This window comes from Agelaius phoeniceus, unplaced genomic scaffold (genome assembly GCF_051311805.1).
Source record: "Agelaius phoeniceus isolate bAgePho1 unplaced genomic scaffold, bAgePho1.hap1 Scaffold_108, whole genome shotgun sequence".
Lineage (NCBI taxonomy): Eukaryota > Metazoa > Chordata > Aves > Passeriformes > Icteridae > Agelaius > Agelaius phoeniceus.
Window position 1 is genome coordinate 309,993 of NW_027509874.1, and position 25,650 is coordinate 335,642.

General features: G+C 55.8%; 1 protein-coding gene across 1 annotated transcript; it reads right to left on the bottom strand.

The window, feature by feature from the left end:
- Positions 1-3,017: 3,017 nt before the first annotated feature.
- On the bottom strand, positions 3,018-3,605 carry LOC129132371 (olfactory receptor 14J1-like). Its single transcript, XM_054651444.2, has one exon. It carries the CDS (start codon positions 3,603-3,605, stop codon positions 3,018-3,020), a length of 588 nt encoding a protein of 195 aa, XP_054507419.2.
- Between the last annotated feature and the right edge of the window lie 22,045 nt (positions 3,606-25,650).

A 25,650-nucleotide genomic window follows, 5' to 3' on the forward strand; every position in this document is an offset into this window, starting at 1 on the left:
CAGCTGCCAGACATCTTTCCTGCCCTGGGCAACCCAACCCAGGCCACAGTGACCTGGATAATCCCCATCCTTGATGTCCTGGTCACACAGCCCTGGCTCCTTGTCCCCATGTCAGGCTCTGGGGTGGATCCTGTGGAACATCCTTTGGTGGAGGCTGTGGCTCCAGGTGGGCCGGGGGGATCCCGGGGGACAGGGACCCCGCTGGGCATGGACAGCATTGGACTTGTTGGGAGAAACTGTGAGGGGGAGCTGGGGCCGAGTGACCAACCCAGTGACCTGACACAGCCCTGCTGGGATGGCACACAGCCCCTCTGGGATGTCACAGCCTGCTCTGTGATGTCATCGTCTGCTCTGTGATGTGACATCTGCCCTGTGATGTCACAGCTGGCTCTGTGATGTCACAAAGGCAGTCTGTGATGTCATAGCTGATCAATGACCTCACATAACCCACTCTGTGATGTCAAAGCCCACTCTGTGATCTCATGTTACCGGATGATCAATTGTCTCCAGCAGGTGAGCTGACACCTGGAGCTTGTTCTCCAAAACCCCAGGCCTATGGAAACCACACAAGGCCCATTGTGTGAGAAGGGGAACTGGAAGTTCAGCAGCCTCAGGGTCCTGCCAGCTCAGCCAGGCCCACTGGAACATTGGGGTCCATGACCACCAGGGACCACCAGAGAGACCCCCAGGACAGAAGAACACATGGGTAAAGGGAGGGGAAATGTGTTAATGATTATCATATGTATGTTTAGTCCATGACAATCAATGAATATGTGAGCAAAATACAGAAAATAAACAGAAACTTTCCTGTACTCAGCATGCATGGCTTTGAGAGGAGCTCTCCCCCGTGCATCCAGCTGAATAAAGAATGCTGCTTCTTAATGCTACACTGGGGTTAAGGAGTTTTCTGTTTCACGGAATTTTTGGTAACACCCACTGCCAAGGAAAGCTCTGTCTGCTGCTGTTCACAAACAGAGAAGGGCTGGGGGCAGATGTGGGGCTCAGAGGCTGCCTGGGGCACAGTGACCATGAAATAATCAAGTTTTCCATGTTCTGTGAAAGAAGGAAGGGCAGCAACAAAACTTCTGCACTGGAATTCGGAAGGGCAGACTTTGGCCTGTTTAGGATGCTGATTTGGGGAATATAAAATCAGGTACTGAATTATTTTAAGGGAAACACCCCTTAAAAACAAAGGGGTCCAGGAAGAACACACATTTCAAGAAGGTAATTTAAGGGGGAAGGAGCAGCCTGTCCCAGTGTGACAAAAGATGAGCTGGTAAGGACAATGACTGGCCTGGCTGCCCATGGAGCTTTTGTGGGAACTTGGGGGATAAAAGGACTGGCAAGTCAGGAAGCATTTAAGGATTTTGATGGGTTATTCAGAAAGAAAAGTTGAGATGTGAAAGCTCAATTAGAACTTAACCTGATGGCTTCTGTAAAAAAAGAGGTTTTTATAAAAAAAAAGTTATCGCAAAAGTAGGGAGAAGAAGAACCTCTAGTATTTATTAGATGCAGTGGGGAATACAGTAACTAAAGATAAGGAAAGGGCTGAGCTACTTAACATCTTGTTTGTCTCAATTTTCAATATTAGGACAGGTTGTCCTCAGGACAAGTGTTCTCCTGAGCTGGTAGATGAGCACAGGGAGCAGAACAGCCCCCTGGAATCCAGGAGGAAGCAGCTGCTGACCTGCTGAGCCACTCAGATGCTCACAGGTGTCTCTGGGAGCAGATGGGATCCATCCTAGGGGGATGAGGGAGCTGTGGATGAGCTCCCCAAGCTGCTCTCCATCATTTACCATCAGTCCTGGCTCAGCAGGGAGGGCCCAGAGCACTGGAGGTGCCAGTGTGAGCCCATCCCCAGGAAGGGCTGGAAGGAAGAGCTGGGGAACTCCAGGCCTGTCAGCCTGACCTGGGTGCCCGGCAAGGTTATGGAACAGATCACCTTGAGTGCCATCACAGGACACCCACAGGATGGCCCAGGGATCAGAGCCAGCCAGCATGGATTTAGGGGTGGCAGGTCCTGCCTGACCAACCTGGTCTCCTTTTATGCCCAGGTGACCCACCTGTGGATGTGGGAAAGGCTGTGGATGTTGTTTGCCTGGACTTCAGAAGAACCTTTGACACTGCAAGCCACAGAATTCCCTGGAAAAGCTGCAGCCCACAGCTTGGATATGTTCACCCTTCCCAGGGTAAAGAGCTCACTGGAGGTTGAGACCAGAAAGTGATAAGGATGGTGCTGCATCCAGTGTGTGTCCAGTCTCCAGTGCTGTCTCCCAAGGGTCTGTGTTGGGCCCAGTCATGTTTATGATCTTCAGTGACAATGTGGGTGAGGGGATTGAGTCCACCATTAACCAGTTTGCAGATGACACCAAGCTGGGTGTGAGTGTGGATCTGCTGGAGGGTAGGAGGGCTCTGCACAGGGCCCTGGACAGGCTGGATCCAGGGCCAAAATACAACAAGGTGAAGTTTAACAAGTCACAGTGCCGGGTCCTGGACTTTGGCCACAGCAACCCCTGCAGCACTACAGGCTGGGGACAGAGTGGCTGGAGAGCACCCAGGCAGAAAGGGAGCTGCAGGGACTGATGGACAGCAGGCTGGACATGAGGCAGCAGTGTGCCCAGGTGGCCAAGAAGGCCAATGGCTCCTGGCCTGGCTCAGGAATGGTGTGGCCAGCAGGACCAGGGCTGCTGTGCCAGCATTGATCTGCCCCCAGCTCTGCACACAGACATTGCTGCTGCTGCTCCAGAGAAAGCAACACAAGGGCATCTCTGCAGAAAACTTTTCTGGAACATCCTTTAGTCCCTTAATAGTCACCAAGAGCGCAGCCCCTCATTGACACAGTCTGTGGGCACAGGGAAGATGGAGAGAAACAAAATGAGAAATGGCACAAACAATGACATGTTTTTGTGGACAATATGAAAAAAGTAAAACAAAGGAAAAGACCTCCAAAATGAAACTAACAGGAAGTATCAAAATTGAATTTTTTTACAAGTGATTTGCAGAAATTGGCCAGCAGTTTAATGTTTCTGAAACCATCCAGTCATCAATGTCCACACTGCAGCCTTGAGCTCCTGGTTCCTCAGGCTGTAGATGAGGGGGTTCAGGGCTGGAGGCACCACCGAGTACAGAACTGACAGGGCCAGATCCAGGGATGGGGAGGACATTGAAGCGGGCTTCAGGTAGGAAAACAGACCAGTGCTGAGGAACAGGGAGACCACAGCCAGGTGAGGGAGGCAGGTGGAAAAGGCTTTGTGCCGTCCCTGCTCAGAGGGGATCCTCAGCACAGCCCTGAAGATCTGCACATAGGAGAAAACAATGAACACAAAACAGCCAAATATGAAACAGGCACTTACAGCAAGAAGCCCAAGTTCCCTGAGGTAGGATTTGGAGCAGGAGAGCTTGAGAATCTGGGGCACCTCACAGAAGAACTGGCCCAGAGCATTGCCATGGCACATGGGCAGGGAAAATGTATTGGCTGTGTGCATGAGAGCATTGAGAAAGGCACTGGCCCAGGCAGCTGCTGCCATGTGGGCACAAGCTCTGCTGCCCAGGAGGGTCCCGTAGTGCAGGGGTTTGCAGATGGACACGTAGCGGTCGTAGCACATGATGGTCAGGAGGAAATACTCTGCTGACAGGAAGAAGAAAACCAGAAAGAGCTGTGCAGCACATCCAGTGTAGGAGATGTTGCTGGTGTCCCAGAGGGAATTGTGCATGGCTTTGGGGACAGTGGTGCAGATGGAGCCCAGGTCGCTGAGGGCCAGGTTGAGCAGGAAGAAGAACATGGGCGTGTGCAGGTGGTGGCCGCAGGCTACGGCGCTGATGATGAGGCTGTTGCCCAGGAGGGCAGCCAGGGAGATGCCCAGCAAGAGGCAGAAGTGCAGGAGCTGCAGCTGCCACGTGTCTGCCAATGCCAGCAGGAGGAAGTGCCTGATGGAGCTGCTGTTGGACATTTGCTGGGGCTGCACATGGGCACCTGTTCATGGAGAAAGGACAGTGAAGTGTTGGAGCAGATACCTGTAACCGAAATCAAAGCCTTTTCCCATATTCCCTCCTCTGTAACACACAGACATGGTGTTTAGTATTTTCAAGATCTGGGGTTTTCTTTTTAAGCTCCCCCCATGTCTCTCCTGATATGCTTGGATATCAGAAACGCTCAGCAATTCTGCCGCATTTTTGGAAAACAGAGCAAGTTCTGTGAGGCGAAGTGATGAGTGGAGAGTGAGGGGAGATGGTCTGACATTCTGACCTGTTCAGAATTTCTCTGGGTTTTAACCTTGCTCAGGTGGAGGGTGATCACCTTCCTATGCTCCCCCTTTAAAATGTCACCAGGCACTGCTGAGAGCAGATGGATCCAGCACAGCCCAGCTCCACATTTGCAGCCAAGGACTCACATTGCTCATTTCAACCCAGCAGCATTTTCAGTGTCACAACACCTCTGCCTTTGCCCATCAATCTCATAACTCAGAGATGCTCTAGGACAGGTTTGCACCCTGGATTGGAGCTCCCAGCTTGGACTGAAATCTCAGGGACACTTCCAAGTGTCCTTCTGATGGCATTGGATGAAGGGAGATGCAGCTCCTTCCCTGGCTGCACTGACAGCATTGCCCAGAGCCGGGCCCTGGGGACAGCGTCACCCTGAGCCAGCTGTGCCCCCTCCAGAGCCCCCAGGGCCGGGCAGCTGCTCCCAGCCCTGTGCTCTGCAGAGGGAACTGGGCCCGGGGCTGCAGAGCTGCCCCACGGCTCTGCTGCAGCTCTGCCTGCACAGAAGGGGCTGCACGCCTTGGAGCCCCGGCCCTGAGGGCAGAGGCTTGGCTGGGGCACAGGAGGGAGGGGGCTTGTTCAGAGGGAGGGGCTGCACTGCAGGGGATCCTGTGGGCATCTCTAAACTCTCCCTGCCACAGCATTGCTGGGCTTTGTTTTCTCTCATTGCCTGATCTTCTCTCTGCTTCCTGCAGATTTTCCTCCTGCAGGTGTTTCCCTGTGCCTGATCTCTCCCTGCCAGCACTCACAGAGCCCAAATCTCTGTGCACTCTCCTTGGCCCTACAGAACCCTGCCTGTTTGCAGGGCACTGCCTGGGGGCAGGTTCTGTTTGCAGCTTGGAGTAAGGACAGCTCAGACTGAGCCTGATGGCTCCAGCAAAGGTGATGCTGCTGCTGTCCATGGGCAGAGTGGCTGAAAGCACATTAGGGATCTCCTGTGAACCTATTGGTCACTAAAAGGAACAGTTTGGATGTCTCAAGCACTTGTCAAAATTCATAATTAGATATTCATATAATTCTTTTATATTTATCCCCTCTCCCTTCCATTCTCTAAAAATACAAAACGGAACACAAAAGTTTTTGGAAATTTCCCATTTTTCAATAAAATCCCAGCCTTGGAAATATTCTATGTCTGATCAGAAGCCCTCAGTATGTCAGAGCTTCATTTCACCTCCCCTGCCCCAGAAATACTCAGACTTGTACTCACAGAGTCTGCAGGCATTGGGATGTTCCAGCTTGAGGAGATGGCTCCAGGAGCTGCAGCTGCATTGTCCTGCAGCCAGAGGTTCCTGTGCCAAGGGCTGGCAGTGATTGTGCCCCAGGCACTTCTCAGCCCCTTCCCAGCCCTGACCGATTGAAGCTCTCTGTGCCTCTGTGCTGTGCCCGGGCTGGCTGCAGGCAGTGCCCCAGCCCTGCTGGGCTGGCACAAGAGCTGCTCATCAAGAGAAATGTGCTTTTGAAGCTCTTCTTGGTGACCAGGAGCTGCCTGTGTGCCAGGAGCCCAGCCCAGCTCAGCAGCACAGACACAGCACAAGGACTTGAATCAGCCTCTGGGGCTTTGTGCTCAGGCCCTGAACATCAGTCCCTGAGAGGGAGATGAAGAAACCTGTCCAGAACTCCAAGGCAGAATCCAACTCCAAACTTTCGTGGACTTTTAATGGCTCCCACTGAGGGACACGACTGAGCAAGTTTCCCCAGGCTCCAGGCAGAGCAGAGAACTGCAGGCAGTGATGACAGATGGGGACAAGGAGAAGCCAAGTCTTGGTGCCCTGGGCCACAGCAGGGTCTGTGCCAGCAAGGGCTGGGAGGAGACACCTTGTCCTGAGGCCCTGGGGCCTCCTGGCCCAGCCCCAGCCAGGCTGGGCACTGTCAACCCCTTGTGCTGCCCTCAGCATCCCCCCCTAGCCCACATCCCAGTGGCCTCAAGGATCTGCTGCAAGGAGTCCCTGGGGAGCCTTGCTCAGCAATGGCCCTGGGGGCTCCTGAATGCTCCCTGCAGGGACTGCAGGTTTTTCAAAGGACTTTGGGTTTGGCTTTTGCCTTGGAGTCTCTGAGAGCTTTTTGCAATCATGGCCTCCAATTACCTGCTGTAATTAGTCCCTGGAGAGGCTTTGTCAGTAACAACACTCAGTGGGGCTCATTAATGCTTCAAGGTACTTCAGTTCTTTTAAGGTACTTGGTGTTTCCCTTTGGATCCAGACTCTGGGAGAGCTTTGTGCAATCATGGCCCCAATTATCTGCATTAATGAGTCCCTGGAGAGCTTATACTGACACTCAGTGGGGCTCATTCATGCTCTGAGACACTCAAGGTGTTGAAGGTACTTTGCATTTTCCTTTCCACACTGAGTGTCTGAGAGGTTTTTGTGCCATCCTGGCCACCAATTCTCTCCTCCAAGGAGTCCATGAGGAGCCTGTGTTGGACAGGGATCTCAGTGGGAGCCATGAATGCCTGGAGACACTTTGGGTGTTTCCTCTGACTCTGACTCCAGGCAAGGTTTGTGCAATCTCCTCCCAGGCCCTGAGGTTCCAGGGCTCAGCTCCAAATGCACAGTGAGGCTCATGAGGATCAAGCAAGTCCTGCCAAACCATGGCTCTGCCTTGATTTCCCTCTGCTCCTGTGCAGTTCATTAGGAGGGTTTCCTTTGAAAGTTATGGAGAAATAGCTCAAAGAGCTTCTAGGAAATATGTATTCCTATTTTAAAGGGTGTCTTTTATTGCTTTTCTTATTACACAAGAGGTGACTGCAGCATTCAGTGACTGATATTGATGCAGGGACTGTCCTAAGGAGGTCTGGCCTGCTCAGAGAAGCTGTGCCTTGAGCTCTGAGCCAGTGTGGACAACCTTGCTCCACATTCTCCAAGCCCATGGTGTCTCTCCTCACTCACCTGGGAGCTGCTTTGCTTGGAGAAGTGGCTGCACTCAGGCAAAGAGGGATTTTCCTTCTTTGAGTTTTGAAGCCATCTAAAAACTCCTGAGTTTCCCCATTGCAAACAGACATCCTCTTCAAGTGTATGCCAAGCCCAGGGTGCCACCAAGAGCACTCCAGACCTGCCCTGGGCCAGCTGTGAGGGTGGATCATCATCCCAACAGGCAGTGGGCCATTGCAAGGGGCTGTTGCCATGGACACTGCAGGGACCCCACTGCTGGCTTTGGGTGCCATGGCAACCGCCATCAGTTCAGATTTCCTTGGAAACCAGCCCAAGGAGCCATTTCTGCAGCCAGGTTCCATGGCCCCTTGCCTGCAGAGCTGTTGCTGCCCTGGGCTGCCATGGCAACCCTGAGGACAAAGCGGTGCCAGGGCTGTTCCAGGTACAATTGCAGTGACACTGGTTGGTGCCACCAGGTGCCATGGCAACGGCCATGGGGACCCGTTCCTTGGTTTGGTGCCATGGCAAGCAATGCCCGGAGCCGTTGTGATGGTTGGTGGCCATGGAAAGCTGGCCTGGGCCCCTTGCTCAGGGCTGGTGTCAGTGCCCAGGGCCAGAGGGGATCCCTTGCTGGGGCTGTGCCATGGCCACCTGCCCTGTGCCGCGCTGGCCGCTCGGGCACCAGGAACCAGCAGCCAAGGGCACTGCCAGGGCCAAAGGCCAGGTCAGCCAGACAGAAAGGGGCAGCGCTGGGCACTGTTTCCATGGCAACCGGCACTGGGGGGGGCACCTGGGTCACCTGGCCTGGCAGTTGCCATGGAAAGCCCTGGCAGGCACTGAGGGCACAGCCCCTGGCACTGAGACACTGCTGGGCCGGGTGCTGAGCACAGCGCTGAGCACGCAGAGATGGTTTTGTTCTTGCTGAGCTGCAGCACAGCCAAGGCCTGTCCTGCCCCTCGTCCAGCCACGCTGGGGAGGGGCTGGGGCTGCGGGGGAGCTTGGCCGGGGACACAGCCAGGACAGGTGACCCCAACTGACCCCGGGCATAGCCCAGACCAGAGCACATCATGCTCAGGGTATGAAGGGGGGGAACAAGGAGGAAGGGGGGAATTTTGGAGGGAGGGTTTCTGCCTTCCCAGGTAACACTTAGGCAAGAGGGGGCCCTGTTTCTCCAGTGGGCAGGGCACTACCAAAGACACAGACACCAACTGAAGGAATTGTGTCATTTATATCATGCACAGCTGCAAAGAATTACAAAAGGATAAGCTCAGCAAAGCACATCATCATTAGCAAAGAATTACAAAAGAAGCTCAGCAATCCATCAGAACTCATCATTACATTTTGATGACTAACCCCTTGGTCAAACACTAGAGGTGTTTGTGGCAGACAAAGATTCTGGCTGACTATCAAGGTACAACTTACAGACACCTGTAGTACTTTAGTGACACCGTTCTTCATCCATTTTTCTCAATCTCATTGGAGTTAGGAACAAGAATTCTGTTGTCCATGGAGCTGGCACCTTTTTAATTCCAGAATAATGTCCCCAGGCCCTTTGCTGTCCAGCTTTACCATGCTGTCTGTGGCTAACAAGGCCTGGGGGGGCCCTTTCCCCTCGGGCTGGAAGGGGCCGGGTCCCAGTCCCTGAGGGGCAGCCGGGCTCCTGGATGCAATTCCTGTGCAAGTCCCGCAGTGTCACAGCAGCCTTCACATGGAGCCCCGTGGATCAGAGCATTTGCCAAAGGGGCCCTTGGGGCAAACAGGGAGATTTGGTCTGGCAGCATGTGTAAAACAATATCCTGTCAGATCTACTTGTTCTCACACAGAACACTTGGCTGCAGGGACACATTCCCTTTGTTCCTGCCCAGGTTTCAGGACTCAGAGTTGTCTTTCCCAGGAGCTGCTCCTTCAGCTGCCTCGGGAGGGCCATTTGGCCTCCGGACCCACACTCTGGCTCCATTATTAGGGCTGCTGGATCCAAACCCTTTATCTCCACAAACGGTGGTGATTGCAGGTGGATCTCCTTTCTTCACAATCCTTCTTAAAATTGCAATATTGATAATTGTGCTACCCTGTCATGGGGTTGACTAATCCAATCCTGGTCACTATTGTTTAACACAATTCCTTTAATTTCTCCTTGCTATCTGCAACAATAATTCCTCTTCTCATGACAGGAACACATTGCAAGGCCAAGCTCGAGTGAGCAGTTATCAGACCAAAGTGTCCTGGAGGAATCTGAATTCCTGTTTCAGTATTGATAGCTCTCATCTGCTTTGAATTGCTCCTAATTAATTCCAATGCATGAAGGCCCAGCCCTGCAACCTCTGGGCTGGCCCTGCCAGGGGCCATCACAGCCAGAACAATTTCCCAGGCAGTCCAAGTCTCACTGCCCATGGTTGGATTTGCAAACTGGGGGCAGCCATGCACAGCCAGGGGGTTTCCATTTCCCCAGTGGGCCATTGTTAAGGGCATGGAGCACATCTGGGAGATGGGTTCTCCATGGGCAAAGGTTCCCATCTCCTCATTTTTTCAACTGCTCTTTTAACAACCCCTTCACCCGTGCAACCAATCCTGCAGCTTGTGCATAGTCTGGTACATGAAAAACCCTGCAGGCTTAATCACTGAATTTTTCACAGGAACAGACAAAGCCCTCTGCATCACAGTATCAGCACACCCTGTAAAAACAGCCAATTTCCTCCCTTCCTCTTTTTTTCACTGTATACAATCTCACAAAGTTGACCACTGACATTAGGGTCCTGGCCAATCCTGTTCTGTAGGGTATTTAATGTTACATCCCTGAGCAGCCAAAGCTACCAAATTAGTATTGTCAGCACTATTTCACATTATTATAATTTTATATGTAAATAGTGATATAGAAATATTGATATAGACATGTAGATATTGACATATATATATATAAATCTATAAATATAAACATGAAGGTCTTATTATACTATAAATACATATACAGTTATTTATTATATTGATATTTCACTTGCACAAATGCATCTGAGCTCAAGATTGAAACCTTCTTCTGTTGCTCCACGTGGGAACATTCCAACAATAATTGTTCCTTCTGAAGGTGCTGTTTCCAATGTACTCTTAACAAATTCATCTCTGTCTGCCCAAACCCACAAGTCCTTTTCCTTTTCCATGTGCAATTTTTGGATGCATTTGAAGCCATCCAGGGGTGCAGCCTCTTTTACCCGACTGCCCCACTGCTCCCACGGGGCTCCAACCTCAGCCCACTCCAGAGCCAGGGAACTCCAGGGAAGGGCTTCCCATCTGGGAATTTCTGATGGCACTGATTCCTCACATTTACATTGAACAAGTGACATTTTGTTGGGATCTGGCCAGACTGGGCCAGTTTTGTTTTGCCAGTGGGCAGGGTCAGCAGCAAAGACACAGACTCCAACTGAAGGAATCAGTGTCATTTCCTGCAGCTCAAAGCAGCAAAGAATCACAAAAGGAGCAGCTCAGCAATGCACCCAACCATCCCCACCAAAGATTGCCTGCAGTGATTGAGAAAGATCCAGCCCCAGTTACCCTCAGCCTTTACCATCGCCCAGATGCACACAGCAGCTGGGGAAGCTGTCACAGCCAAGGGCTGCAGAGCCACTCCTGGGCACTGGCAATTCCTGCAGGTGCCTCCAGCCACAGGTGAGGCTCCAACCCCGCTGGGAGAGGGCCCAGCTCTGACAGTGCTGAATGGACAAACTGACAGCACTGCTAGTGTGGCAACATCTGCTTTCATCCTCCTCTTGGCTCCCTCCCAAAGCCTGGCCAGGCCTCAAGGAGGAGCCAAGGCAGCTGACTTTGATCCTTCAGCCCCACACAAGGCCAGATGTCAGATTTCATGGCCTTGTCTGGCTTCTAAATACACAAAGGTCCATCCATGTTTCACCAAGGAGTGGCTACATCTATCACAGTGCTAATGACCATGCATATCTCATCAGGGAGCAGATACAAAGATAACCTTTGGTTGGAAGGTTCATCCAGAGGCCACCTTTGGCTCAGGGCCTGCTGTCCAGGCCTCACTCAGGGCTGCTGTCCAGGCCTTGGCACTTCAGGGACGTGCTTTAGTGCTGGGCTTGGCACTGCTGGGTGAGCGGCTGCACTGGGTGAGCTCAGAGGGCTTTTCCAAGAGAAAGGATTCTGTGATTCCATGATTCTATCCACTGCATTCAGCTGGGGCTATTTTAGTAGCATTACTTTGCTCAGAAAGTCTCCTCTTGCCCAGATCCTGTGGCCTGAGGCTTCAGCTCCTTCAGCTCCTGCTCATGCTGAGCTGCTCATGCTGAACGAGATGACTCGGAGAGAAGAACACAGTCCATCCAATTCCCTCTGGGACACGGAGAGGGGAGGCTGTGCAAACAGGAGCATTGTTTGCTGTGGCCTCCTCTCTGCCCTTCACGCCTTTCAGCGCTTTGAAGCAGCAAAGAGCTTTCTCCAAGAGTGCAATGGAGCAGCTGTTCCTGCTCCTGGCTCTGGCTCTCTCCAGTCTCTGCCCTTGCCTGCTTCTGTCCCTCTTGCTGTGCCCTCTGTTCCCCCAGGGCTGGCTGGCTGCTGCCCAGGACTGTGGCACTGGCCCAGATCCAGTGCTCCAGACCCTCCTTTCTGTGCCCATGGAGCTGCCTGGGCACAGCAGCCTTTTCCATCTGCAAGCTCCCCATGGACAGGGAGTGCCCAGCTCCGTTCCTTGCACAGCCTCCAGGAGCCCAGGGCTGCCATCTCAAGTCCCTGCTGGCACTGGGGGCTCCCAGGTGCCTCAGGCTGCTGTGACACCGCTGCACACGGGAGAGAACAGGAGCAGGGCTGTGCTGAAAGTCAGCTCCATCTGCTGCTGCTGCTGCTGCTGCTGCTGCTGCTGCTGCTGTGGGGTCATTTGTGCAGCCCTGGCCCAGAGCCAGGGATCAGATCCTGCCTGTCTCTTCCAGCCCTGGCTGCTCAGAGTTTGGGCCTTGGAGCCTCAGGTGGCCAAAGGCAGCTGCTGCTGGTCCCTCTGTGTGCCCGTGTTCAGCAGTGCTGCTCCATCAGTCTGTGCCCAGCAACGGGGAAAAGCCTCAGCCCTGCAGGGCCAGGGGCTGCTGGGCTCTGCCTGAGCAGCTCAGCCAGCAGGAAGGGAGCTGCTCCACACAGGAACCAGGAGCAAAGGACATTCTTTTTATAGGACATGTTTTCTATTTAAAGGAAAAAAAAAGGAAAAGGGAAAAAAATAGGTAAATTGTAAAAGATAAGAATAAAATCCAAGTGTTAGTGAAAAAACATAAAATAATGTTAGTGAAAAAAACAAAACATAAATGCAAAGTTACCTTCTTTGCATTAAGAGGTAAATGATCTTTTGAAAAAGAGAACTCAGTTATTTACATTGTAAATCTGCTGATGCCATGGATCCATCTTACTGACCTCAGCAGCCTTTTAAAAGGTTTTGGGCTTTGTTTCCAACATTGGTATTTGAAATTGTGCTCAAAGCAAGAGGAAATTGCTTTGTGCCCTTCCAGCTCCAAGCAGGACTGGGAATGGAAACTCTGTCAAAGCCCAAATCCTTTAGAAGATGACCTTCCTTCTCACCCTGTGAATGAGCTGCACATTCCCTTTGAAACTGTCAGGGATTTCTTAAAGACACCAAGTCCCACTGACAGCTTTTTGCTCTGGTTTGGCAGTGCAGAAGGGCAATTCTCCATCCACCAGCTCCAGACTGCACTGCCTCAGGAACACGGCCCACTCGCCAGCTTTGGCCCATTCGTGGCACTTCTAGAGGAGGAAGAAAGTTCAACTGCACAATTCCAGCCAATCAAGAAGGAAGAATGGGACAGACAAAACAGCCTGTACAGATCCAGGCGTTCAGCTGGGACTGTGGAGAGTTTGGGTCCTTGCCAATTGGATGTGTGTCCCCAGCTGCAATCTCTGGGCCTGCAGCAGAGTCTCACTCACCTGCCAAAGCAGAAAGCTCAGGCGCTGTGCTCGCAACAGGCTCGTCTGATGCAGAGCTGTCAGAGCAATGTGAGGGCAGAGCCAGCCCAGCTGGGCCCAGGGCTGAGCCCAGCAGAGCCCTGGCTGAGCCCAGAGCAGCCTCAGCACCCACAGAGCCCGGCTGCAAGGAGAGAAAGCAGAAACCGCCTGTCAGCTGAGGGCTCCCGTGCCCTTGTGCCAAGGCCTGCGGTGCCCAGGCCATGCTGGCTGTGCCCAGAGCTGTGCCCAGAGCTGGCCATCCCTGCGGCCTTTGGCAGCAAAGCAGGAGGGCAGGACATGTGCCCAGCCTGCAGCCAGCCACGGCACATCCAGCCCTCAGCAGCTGCCCAGAGCAGGATGCTCCTGTGCTCGCTGCCATCTCCCAAAAGCTCTGATCCCACCCTGCCAAGCACACAGGGACCCACCTCACGCCAGCCACGGCTGCAAGAAAAGCTGCTCCCAAACCATGTCCTCAGCCTTTTCCAAGGGCATGGCCCATCCACGCCACAGCTGCTCCCAAGCACTTCCCCATCCACTCTGGACCACCTAGAACGCTTCCTCTGGAAAAACAAACAACACATTATTGAAAAGAGATTAGATGCAAAAAGAGAAAACAAGAAAAACGGGAAAAACTCTTATCTCTGTCAGGGCCTTGAGGAATGCCCAACTCCTACATGGTAGGGAAAAACCCAGCCATGGCTGAGGGAAGCCCACACTTTCTCTCTTCCCCCCTGCACTGCCCCCAAAATCACGGTGATCCCAAAGCAAACAAGGGCAACTGAGCAGCCCAAGCACTTCCTTGCCTGCACAGCAAAGCAGCCCCTGCACAGGTTCTGGAGTCCCACCTCTGCTCCCACCATGGGGCTTTGTTTGTGTTGGGCTGGCTGCCCCAGCCCCAGCCCCAGCCCCAGCCTGGGGCACGGTGGGTGCTGGGGGCTGTTGGCAGGGCCAGGAGCCCACTCCCATTTCGTACCCAACCCAGCCCATCCCCACAGCCCTGCCAAAAAGCAGCTGGGCAGTGACTGAAGGATGAGTTGCCCCAGCAAAGGGGGAACCTTTGCTTCCCAGCCAGGCTGGCCCATGCCCAAATCTGGCAGAATTTCCCCATCTGGGGACTCATCTGCAAATTCCCTGTGGAGTTTGGCTTTGAAGAAGGTGCCAGAATCAAAGTCCATCACCTTCAGCCTCCAGTGGCCAGGCTGAGGCAGAGCTTGTCATCCTTGGTGTCATCCTGGCTGTCTCCAGCAGCAGCAGCAGCAGCAGCAGCAGCAGCAGCAGCAGCAGCAGCAGCAGCATCCCCACCCGGTACAGCTTCTCCAGGGGCTCCTGCTCCTTCTCTGGGGGGAGACCAGGCTCTCAGGGCTCTGCCCAGGGCCCCAGCTGTCAGGGAACCAGGACAAGCAAAACCAGCTTGGATGGCGGCCACCAGTGCTGGGCAGAGCAGCTCAGCTCCAGCACAAGGGCTGTGTGTGCCCATCCCATGGCCCCGGTGCAGTGACACAGGCAGCACAAAAAGGTCTGGGTTCCTTTGCTTCTCATTGCCAAGGCATGTGTGGAGCTGGAACTTACCAGAGCCCTGGATACTCCAGGGACCTGGAGAACCATTCCCAGCAACTGGGAAAATCCTAGGTGCTCCATCCACCCATAGATGAGGTCTCCAAATTTGCCCCAAAATAGGGTCCAGCTTTTAGAGGCCAAAAAGAGCAAGTCCAAGAGACTTGATGATATTTTTAGCCCAGAAAGCCCTGCAGCTGATGGCACACTTCACAATCAGCAGGAGACACAGCTAGGCCAAAGCCCAGACCTCTGCTGGGAGCCTTTCTCCTCAAACACCCTTCAAACAAACCTCCATGCAAGTCAGTTGGGAAAGTTTCTTCAAAGGAGACCTTGCTGGCACACAACTACACAGGGTTATGGGAAAGATTCTAAAGCAGCCACTCTGGAGTCAAAGAGCCAGCCCTAAAAGTCCTTGTCATGTGTTTGTAGCTAAATCCCACTTTGGGCGAGTTGAAGGAGTTTGGAATGAGCTAGAGAGCGGACCTCTGAATTTTTTAGATGATGCCATTGCTTTTTCTTCTCTTCTACATAGACAGGAAGGGTGAGTTTGGCTCCCATCTCCACCGCATGGCTCACAGAGCCGCAAGACTTGTAGTTCCAAGAGCTTTGAAGGATTTCTTGGCCAAGAAGACACGGCCAACAAGGATATTTATGTTTTGGAGCCAATCCTTCAATATTTCCTCTTAGGGACTCATGCTCTCGGGGTCTCTAGCTGCTCAGAGTGACCCCGAGATAAGTTAGAAAGTCTCTTTTCCCAGCCCGGTGGTCAAAGAAGGAGTAAGAGCTCTTCATTTCTCGGTCTCAAGGTTGTTTATTGCATCTTATCTATAAAATTCTTTCTCCTGTCCTGCCGAGGTCTGCTCAGCAAGACAGTCTAAGGCACTCTGCCTACCCCGGGGCAGTGTTATCTTTTTATACTAAAAACAACTACCTGTACAATATTTACAATTACTTTCCCATACCTATCATCTACATTAGACAGTGAGCTTCTACTCGTAACCAATCTAAAAGTGCCAACATCACAGCAGAAGATGGAGGCCAAGAAGAAGAAGGAGAAAGGCTGGACATGCCCACATTCCTCCATCTTGCCCCCTGAAGCCCCATTCTAAAAACCCCCAACATCTATTTTTCCACTCTGTGATAAATTCCCTTTCATTTTGTGGCTTGTCATTCTTCATACAAGGTTGGGAATTGTTTTTTCCAAGGGCTAAATCAAAGGCACAGGGGTCTTGGGCTCTGTGCCAAGGTCTCTGAGCCCTCTGACAGGGTTTTGAGTCCTGCAGGGCAGCCCGAGGAATTTCCTGGCTTCCCACATCATGCTACAGTGGAAGCTTCCTTAGCCAATCATGCCATGACGCAACAAACCTACAGCACTGCATCCTAAACTTCTTCTTTACTGTTGTAACTACTTTGATTTTTTCTAGATCTGGAACTCTAAAACTCTAAACATTCTTCCACTTCAACTTTCCTCCCCATGTCTCTGCTAGAAACTAGAAATCCACATTCTGGCTTCTAGCACCTGAGTTCGGAAGCCCTTTCCAAGGTCTCAGATCAAATGCTGTGTTTAATTCTGAGCTTTGCTGACAAGACCAAAGGTCTGACATTTCCCTGCATTTGGCTTTCCAACAACACTGAGATGCTGTTAGTTGCAGAGTGCCCGGGATCTGTCTTGCAAGTCAACTCTGGCAGGAACAAGGCGGCTGCCAGGGGGCTGCTTGTGGCCTCTGACAGCCCCATTGCTCAGGGCTTGCCAGCGCCCCAGCCCCTCAGGCCCTGCCCCAGCCCGGCCAAGCTGCCCGGCAGCAGCGCCGCAGCCCCACAGCAGCTCCAGAGCAGCCCCAGCCAGAGGCACCTGGGAGCCCTCAGCAAGGCAGGCAGCAGCAGACGGGCAGGAGGGCATGGATGGCGCTTCCTGCCTGGCACAGGGCTTGTGGCCATCTCCAGGCACCGCTCTGGCAGGGATCCCCGCAGCTCCGGCCCCTGCCCAGCCGCTCTGTGGGCAGCACAAAGGCTTCAGCAGAACCACCACAGGCCAAGGGGCTTCTGGCCATTTTCCCTGCAGCACTGCATGCATGGGCAGCATGCTAAGTAGAAGCACGCTTTTCTCCACTTTCCCTATGCCCTACGAACCCTGGGCAGCAAAGAAAATCTCCTGAGAGTGTGTATATTATAACATGGTATATATTTCCATAGGGTAAAAGGTAGAATGGAAGAAAAGAAAAATCTTAAAGAAAAGTAAAAATCCCCACTGGCTCAGGCTGCCCCAGCAAAGAGAGCCTCCCGGATCAGCTGTCCTCAGAGCTCCAGCAGTGCAGCCAGCCGAGCCGTGACAGACGAGGCCGAGCGATCCATGCCCTGTGCAGCTGGTCGTGCAGCTTCTGGAAGATGGAATATCGCCCACTGGCTGTTGCTCGGAGGACATGCAGTGTTTCAAGTGCCAGCTCTGACGCGGCACTGCTCATGTCCTCCGTCAGGCGTTCCAGGGCTGCAAGAGAGAGGAACAGAGCCATGGTCAGATGCCGGATCTGCGGGGAGCCGAGGAGAGCCCCCTGCCAGGGCCATCCCAGCCGGCTCTTGCCATGGCCAGGAGGGAGCAGGGAGCAAGGGGATCAGGCCGAAGCTGCTGGCCACCAGTGGCCCACGTGGCCCTGAAATCTCAGTGTGCTCTACCCCCAGGAGCAGAGCCCTCTGCAGCCGGGGCAGGGCTTGCAGCTCTCCCCCTGGCAGCCCCCGCTGCCAGCCCGCTGGCCTCACTCACCAGTGCAGATCAGCTGCAGCTCTTGCTGCTGCCCCCTCAGGTGCCGCCCGGCCATGCCTGTGAACACAGAGCCTGTCACGGCCCCAGCGGCACAGCTCCCTGCCAGCAGCGCTGCCGGCGCTGTGGCCACACGGGCTGCTGGCCCGGCAGGGCTCAGCCCGGCCCTTGGCGCACGGTGCCGCCCCAGGGCACGGCTGCCAGAGGGCGGCAGCAGCAATGCCCAGCCAAGGCGGGGCTCCACGGCGCCGGGCCCGGCTGGCGCTGCCGGGGCAGCAGGCGGGCCCGGGGCCGGTCTGCGGCGGGCCCGGGAGGGAGCCCGGGCTCGTGGCTCACCCATGAACCTGATGGCCGCCTCTCGCAGGGGCTCCTGTGGGCTCTGCAGGTAACGCAGGGCCCGGCGCAGGTGCTCGGCCGCTCGGCTCCTGTCCTCTGCCAGCTGCAGAGAGCGGCAGGAGGGAAGGGTTGGCGCGGGCTCAGCCCCTGGGCCGGGCGCTGCCTGCGCCCAGCCCCGGCCTCCCCTGCCCGCACAGCCCTGAGGCGCGGCCAGCAGCCGCTGGCCAAGGGCTCCCGAGGGCAGGGGGCAGAGGGCCGGCTGCTGCCCGGGGAGCCGCGGTGCCAGCCCGCAGCCCCGCCGGGCCGGGGCTCCATGGGCACCCGGCTCGGGCCTACGGGAGCCTGGAGAAGAGCCCCCGCGGCCTCTGGCTGCAGCAGCGGGCAGGGGCACAGCTGCCCGGCCCCGCACACTGAGCACCGCCCTCAGGGGCCTTCTCCAGGCCGAGCCTGGGCGTTCTCGGCTTCTCTTACCAAGCACTCGCCAAACCTCCATGTCTGATCCACCTGGAGCATTTGTTCGAGATTCCGCCTCTTCAGGAATCCGGCTGCAGAATGCAGCGTTTCCCGGGAGGCCTGGAGAGCAGCAGAGATGCAGTCTTGGCCCCACAGGCCAGGGCACAGGAGCATCCCAGTGCCACAGCCTGGAGGAGGCTGCAGCCCGCAAGGTGCCAGGGCAGGAGGCAGCCCAGTCCCCTGCCAGGGGGACAGCAGGTGGCCACAGGTCCTCACCTCAGCAACAATCTGATTCTCATCATGGCAGTGGACGTAGAGTGGGACCAGGCTCTGGCGCACGTGGGACTTCAGGGCCTTTCTTCCATCTTCTCTTAATAAGTCCAGCATCTCTTGAAAGACACACATGGAGCTCAGCTGCACCCGGATATCATCCTGTATGAGAGGAAGGGCAAAAGACCTCAGCATCAGCTGCTTCAGGCCCCCCAGGGCACAGGCCTGCATCTGCACAGGGCACCAAGTGTCCGGGCAGCAGCCGGCGGCCATGGCTGTGGGCACAGAGCCTTACGTGGTCAAAGAGTGGCAGGAGTGCCTCAGCCAGCTGCAGGGCAGTGGGGGTGGCTATTGGGGCACCCCCAATATCCAGGAGCAAATATCGCAGTAGAAGAATGGTCATCCTGATCATGTGGCTATCATTTTCCTGCAGGAGCTCCACAAGACTTTCAGTCAGGCTCCCCATTTTTTCAGCCTGTGCAGAACACAAGTTTGTGAAAGGCCAGTCTGCTGCCGCAGGGCCCAGAGGCCAAAGGCCTTTCCCAAAGCACTGGGGCAGCTGAAGCGGGAGGCAGGAGAGCTGGGAGCAGCTGCCCCAGGGCCCCAAGCCCAGGCAAGGCCAAGCGACGGCGTTGCCCAGCCCCACGCTGCCTGCATGGCTTCAGCCACTGCCCCCTTCTCACCATCAAGGGATTCTTGCCCAGCACTACCAGGCCTCTGAGTGCCAAGTAATGCCTGGCCCTGTGCTCGCTCTGCAGGTTCTGTGCCATGATCTGCAGAACACTGTCACTGCATTCCCTCAAGTCCAGGCACTCGAGGACCTGAAAGGCACAGGGCAGTGACAGGGAGCCGGCCGGCAGGAGCCTGGAACCGCACAGGGCCGGGCCCAGGCAGCAGCACAGGGCATGGGCACCGTCCTGGCAGCTGTGCCTACAAGAGGGCAGAGAGCTGGGAGGCAGCGCTGGCCTTGAGGCTCACCTCCACAAGGAAAGCCAGGGCAGGGAAATCCCAGTATGGCATCTCTTGGCCGAGCATGGCGAGCAGGTAGAATGCAATCCCGGAACAAAAGTGTAGGGCTGAATGGGAAATTTCTCTAAAAAGAGGAAAAAGGAAACAAGACCCTGAGCCAGTGGGGCAAATCTCTCCCAGGAGTGACTCACAGAGTTCTCATCTTTCCCCACCACCCTTCCAGCAAGGGGACCTGGGCCACTCGGGAGTTGCTTTCTCATGGGCACCCTCCTCTCCCAGCCTTTTCTAGTCTGCTTGGCTGTCCCACAGTGACAAGGCCCATGACCATGGAAACTTTGCAGGACACCCCGGGCACAGAGCACAAATGTCAGAGGCCGTGGGGAGAAGGGGCTCTCACCTGGCCAGCAGAGCCACAGCAAAGTGGTGGGTGTCAAGAGAGAGCAGCGTGTCCCAGCCACACCTGCGTTCCATTGCTACCACCACATCCTCACAGCGGAGAAGGCAGAGCAGGGACTTCAGGGTGCGCACTGCAAACCTGTGTGCACAGCAAAGGCCAGGTGACGCTGGCAGCACTGGCTCCTTGGCAGGCCACGTGGCAGGGACAGGAGGAGTGGGATGGAGGACCTGTTGGGGCTGGTGGCAAGGCCGTGCTCTTGCTGGCATCGCTTCCAGAAGGCATCGACCTCCTCTGGCATCTCCAAGGTGCTGGAGAACACTTGGAAGAGCAGATGCACAAATAGGCGGGGGAAATACACCTTCAATATCCGTGGCAGACAGGGCACCTGCAGGATCTTCCACATCACCACAGTTGCCTGCAAGGGACAAAGGCCCCCGAGACAGCGCTCAGTGCCCAGGTGTCCGTGTGGCAGGGCCCGAGCGTGGCAGGGATTGGCCCGGAGAGACCTTGGCAGGGGGAGTACGGGGCCTGCTGGGCCTGAAGCTGCCCCTGGGCCAGGTTTCAGGCCAGTGCCTGAGGCAAGCAGATGCAGTGGGGGAAGGAGGATGGAGAGCTGCTGGAGAGGTGGCCTTAGGGCCAGCAAAGGCCACTTGCAGAAACTCACAGCCAGGTTAAAGACAGCCGTTTGGTCCCCATCGGAGGTGCACGTGCTGTGCTCTGGCCAGCTCCCCAGCACATCCAGGAGGATCAGCTGTGCCAGCTCGGCAGTCCTGGCTGAGCCCATGATGATCTTCCACATGGCCATGGCAGCTCTGGGGGGTGAGAGCTCTGTCTCAGGGGGGTCTCAGACACAGCACCGTGGGGAGCTGAGCTGGCTGCCAGCTCTGCCTCTGCCCACTGGCCCTGGCCAGCAGCAGCCAGGCAGCCCAGGCCTGTGGGGACAGAGCCCTGAGGGGCAGGGAGGGAGCATGGCAGCAGGCTCAGGGGCTGACGTGCCAGGGCTGGGAAAGGCAGCAGCCAGAGGCCCCTGGAAGTCTCTGTTGCTCAGACACCTGCGGCAGGCTGTACAGGCTGATGGGCTGGGGAGGCCTGAGCCCTCTGGGCAGGTGGGCCCCATACCTGTCACAGGACGGGGCCACACGCAGCAGCGTCAGGACTGCGTCATCTGGCTGTGCTTCCGTCAGATCCAGCAGGGCCTCGTCCAGCCTGGGTTCAGCACAGTCATTGGCCACGAGCCACTGGTGGATGAACCTCACCATGGCAGGCACCTGGAGAAGGCACAGGGAGACTTGGAAAGCTGCCAGGGGGAGCAATGTTCCCAGCTTGCCCAGAGAAGTGCTTCCCTTCCCAGCGCGCTGCCATGTGGCCTCAAAGGCTCACAGCAACCAGCATGCGTGGCTTGGGAGGCCAAGCAATTCCTGGGAGGATCAAACCCTGCCCACAGGCTGCTTACTTGGTTTGGATAGTAAAAACCTTCCTCTACAAGCATACACAGGAGGGCAGCACTGGGCTTGGTTTCGAAGATGGGCGAGTATGGTCTGAGCCCAGTGCCCATGGCCATGGTCTCTTCCTCCTGCATTCTCTTGATGAATTTGCAGATGAACTGTAGGAGAAGGGCAGGAAGCCGGGGATGTTGCATGGAGTGCTGCACACACGGTGCTGGGCTGAGCAGGGACAGCAGGCCCAGCCAAGGTGGGGGTGGCTGCAGGTACCTGCGCTGTGCTGCGGAAGTGGCCACGGCTGGATTCCTGCTCTTGTGTGCACTCCAGGGCTGCATCTGGCAAAGAGCGAGCGCAGCCAGAGCTGAGGGGCTGCGGGAGAGGCCGGAGAATACAGGCCAGCCCTGCGCTGCCCAGGCAGGGACAGCCCCAGGATGGCCCAGGGGATGGAGCGCGGCCACTGCAGGGTGTCTGCCCAGGCCCTCTTCCGTCCTGTCCATGGGCATTTCCCCAGGGGATAGGATGGCATGGCATGGCATGGCATGGCATGGCATGGCATGGCATGGCATGGCATGGCATGGGGTCAAGCTGGCTGCAGACGCCAACCCTGTGGACCAGCTCTGCTACTCACCCTCCTGCGGTGGCTGGAACGGCACCACCTCCTCGGTCTCCTGTGCTGGGGCAGCTGCAGGGCCTTCTTTGTCCTCCTCCTCCACCCAGGCCAGCTTGGGCACTCTCGGGGGTCTCTGCTCCATATCTCTGACTGGATTTGTGGCTATTTGCAGGTGAGATGCCTTGCAAAAGCTCTAAGTCACCAAGTGCTGCCTGGAAGGCACCTCCAAGACAGAAGCCTCAGGAGGGCTGAAGGACGGCAAGTCCTGCGCTCGGTCTCAAGGGCTCCTGCCACAAGGACAGGAGACTCCTGTCAAGGATTGGGCTCTGGCCTCGAAGGCTCCTGCAGAAGAGAAGCCTCAGGGAGACCACGGGCCAGCAAGTCCTGTGGTCTGGCCTCGAGGTCACCTGCAGGAATAACGCCTCGCAAAGGCTCCGGGTCAGACAGGAACGAGGGCGCTGTGCGGGGGCTCCTCACGGCACCGCTCTGTCCCGTTCTGCCCCGTTGCCTGTTCCCAGCAGCCAGGCAAGCTTCTATTTCCCACGTGTCACAAAGGGCCCTTGGACACCCGTTCTATGCCACAGTGACCGTGCTGCACCGTGTCACAAAGGGCCCCTGCACACACTGCCCCCTGCCCTGGGGCTGCCCCCAGCCCAGCCAAAGTGGCCCAGGCTGGAAGGAATGCCTGGCCCCAGGTGTCTAAGGCAGCCCCACAGGATCTTTAGGAAGGGCTTAGAGCATCAGCAAACGCTGCCCTGCTCTGCGGGCTCAGGGCAGCAGAAGGAGCCCCAGGGCTGCCGATGCAGCCGCACTGGGAAGGGCCCGGGGCCTTCCAGGGAAGCTGGCATGGCCTCCTTGGGACACCTCCCGGCCGGTGGCCATCCTAAACCCACGGGTGTGACACAGACAAGGAATGTGTGGGCCAGGGCACAAATGCTGCTCTGAGCCCTGGGGCCCGGGCAGCGCTGACAGCAGCAGCTGTGGCAGAGTCCCTGCCCAAGCAGAGCTGCCACCCCCGAGCCCTGGCAGCGCTGGTGCCCGTCTCCTGCCCCAGAGACCTGTGCCCCGGGGGGCTTCTGTGCCACAGGGAGCCAAAGCCCATGTGCATTGGGGGCTGATGGCAGCAGCACCTGCAGCAACTGCTGGCAACACTTGGTCTCTGTCCGAAGCTCTTACTCAGTGCTGGAATTATTTTCTCATTGAAGTCATTTCCTGCACCACAAACACATCTTTGCCATGAAGACACAGAAGAATCTGGCATTAAGGAATCCTCACTTCAGGAAAGTTTTACTTCCCATTGCTCAGCTCAAGTAGTTCCAAAATTTGCAAACTTCCCAAATTTATTGGGATGGCCTGAGAATGTGACTGGTCTACAAGTTTGTGTAGACCATCCTGAAGCAGCAACTCATTTGCCTTATCATCCATTGAATGTCACTTTAGAAAACATAACACTACACAGAGCCAAAAAGAAGACCATTCTTTGATTTGCAAATGGATTTTGATGAAGGGATTATAATCTCCTAATTTTCTTAAGGAATAAAAACTCTCAAGGAATGAAAGACCACTCAGTGTTACAAGAGTAACCCAAACGAATGAGTAGATGGCAAAAGGGCTGATCCTCCCCCAGTACAGATATCTAAGTGGCCAAGAAAGTACAGCTCTCCCCTCTTGTTCCCTGCAGGGGAAACAGGACCATGAATAGAAATAGTCACAGATATTCTTTCTGCCCTCCATAACCAAAGCTGTGCCAAAGCATAGATGCTGCCTTCAAACTGACTCAAATTCCAGCCCAGACCTCTCACCTTCCAGACAACTCCTTCCCCAACACCCCACCAACACCTACCCCCCAAAATCCCACACAGAAGCCCTCAACACCCCAGCAGGAGCCCCAGCTGTGCCCGTCCCTCTGCAGAGCTTTCCCAGCCTCCAGCAGACGCCCTGGCTCCCTGCACGTGCCGTGGGCTGGCACTCAGGAGGATCTGCTCCAAGGCCTTCCCCGGTGGCAGCTCAGGCTGCCAGGCCTGTGGTTCCTGGATCACCCTTCCCAGCGAGCCTTCCTGGGCACGGCTGTTCCATGGGCACCTCTGCGCTCAGCTCGGACTGCTCCACTCAGCCAGGGCTGCTGGGAAAGGATCCAGAGCAGCCTGGCCAGCTCTTTCTCCAGCTCCCTCTTCACTCTTGGGAGATGTAGAACATCCCACAGGAAAGCAACTGGTGCCACAAGGAGTGGGCAGCATCAGGCAACTCTGGGGAGGCGCCTCAGCACTGCTGTATCCTGAGGGAACACTGCTGGCCATCCCCTGTGTGTATCTGCCTCAGCTTCCAATCAGCTGCCTCAGCTTCCAGGGCCTCTCTTGGCCAGCATCCTGACGTGGGTGCAGGGCTGCTGCCAGGCACTGCTGGGACCCAGCGGGTCAGGAGCGGCTGTCTCGTGTCCACGGAGCAGCCCTGACACAGCCAGGGCCATCCCGAAAGCAGACAAACGCTCACGGGTCAGCAGAGAGGAGCAAGGAGCACTGGGCTCCTCTCAGGGGATCTCAGCTGGGCTCACTCCACCACACGCCCCCATTTTGAGGCCTGCTGATGCCCAGCTGCCAGAAATGCCCACCTTGTTCTCTCCAAGATGCACAGGGAGAGCCAATGAGCAGGACACCTTGGGAGGCCTTTTCTGAGGCCAGGGACACACCAAGATCAGCCAAGGCTCTCCTCGCTGCCTGGCCCACACATCCCAGCTCTGTGCTTGCCCTGGGCCACAGCAGCTCCCACCAAGCAGGAGGCAAATGCATTTTGCCAAGAGTTGAAACACAGCAGACTGGAAAGATGTGAAAAGTGTGTGTGTAAAGGCCTTTTAATTCACAGCTCTCACAGACAGCTTTGGGGCTCGTGGCTGGACAGAGATGCTCCTGCTCACACCTCTGTCCAAAGGGAGGGAACACACCCTGCTGCAGGTGCTTGGCTTGGTCTCTGCAGGTCCAGGCGGATGCCAAACCTGCTCTTCACAGCCTTCTCCCTTGCCCTGCTCCTCTGCCAAATGCAACGGGCCTCAAGGACTGAAAGGAGCACAGAGAGCCAAAGGGGGACACTCGCACCTGCCTCACTGGGAGCTCCCTGGGAAGCACTTTCCTTGAGAAGCAAGCCCCTTTCCTCCAAAGGCATTTCCCCAAATGTGTGGCTTTCCTGGGCAACACCAACACACTCTTAAGAAAAGCTGGCAAGGCTGAATGACTCCAGGTCCTTTCAGGACAGGCACTCCAGCTCCAGCTCGTATTCCCCCAAGTGTGTGTCCAGGTGGAGGTTCAGAGGTGCAGCCCCAGGCCCTCTACAAACACAAGCTGCCCGCCGCCTCTTCCCCTGCCTCAGCTCCTGCCTGTGCTCACAGCACCAAAACCAGGCTGTTCCCAGACAGAGCCCAGAGCCCTGTCCCCACAGGATGCTCTTGCCAGCACCTTCCAGGACTCTCTGCTGTGCACACAGCGCTTTTCATGCCCGCTCCCAACAGGCTTTGGAACACAGAGCACAACCTGGCTGGCTCTGCCACCAGCACAGCCCAAACACAGGCGGAGGAAGAAACAGGGGTTGATTTGCAGCCATGCCCAAGAGAGACTGGAAGGGTGCCCTCCCTCTGCTCTCCCTTGGTTGGCTTTCTGACTGGCTCTGAGCCTGGGGCTGCCATTCCTCACTTGTGGGGACCAGAACCACAGCCGGGATCCCGGCACTGCCTGGCAGCGCTCCGGGCACCGGCACAGCCGCGTGTCTGAGTCGCGGGCACCGTGCTGCTGCTTCAT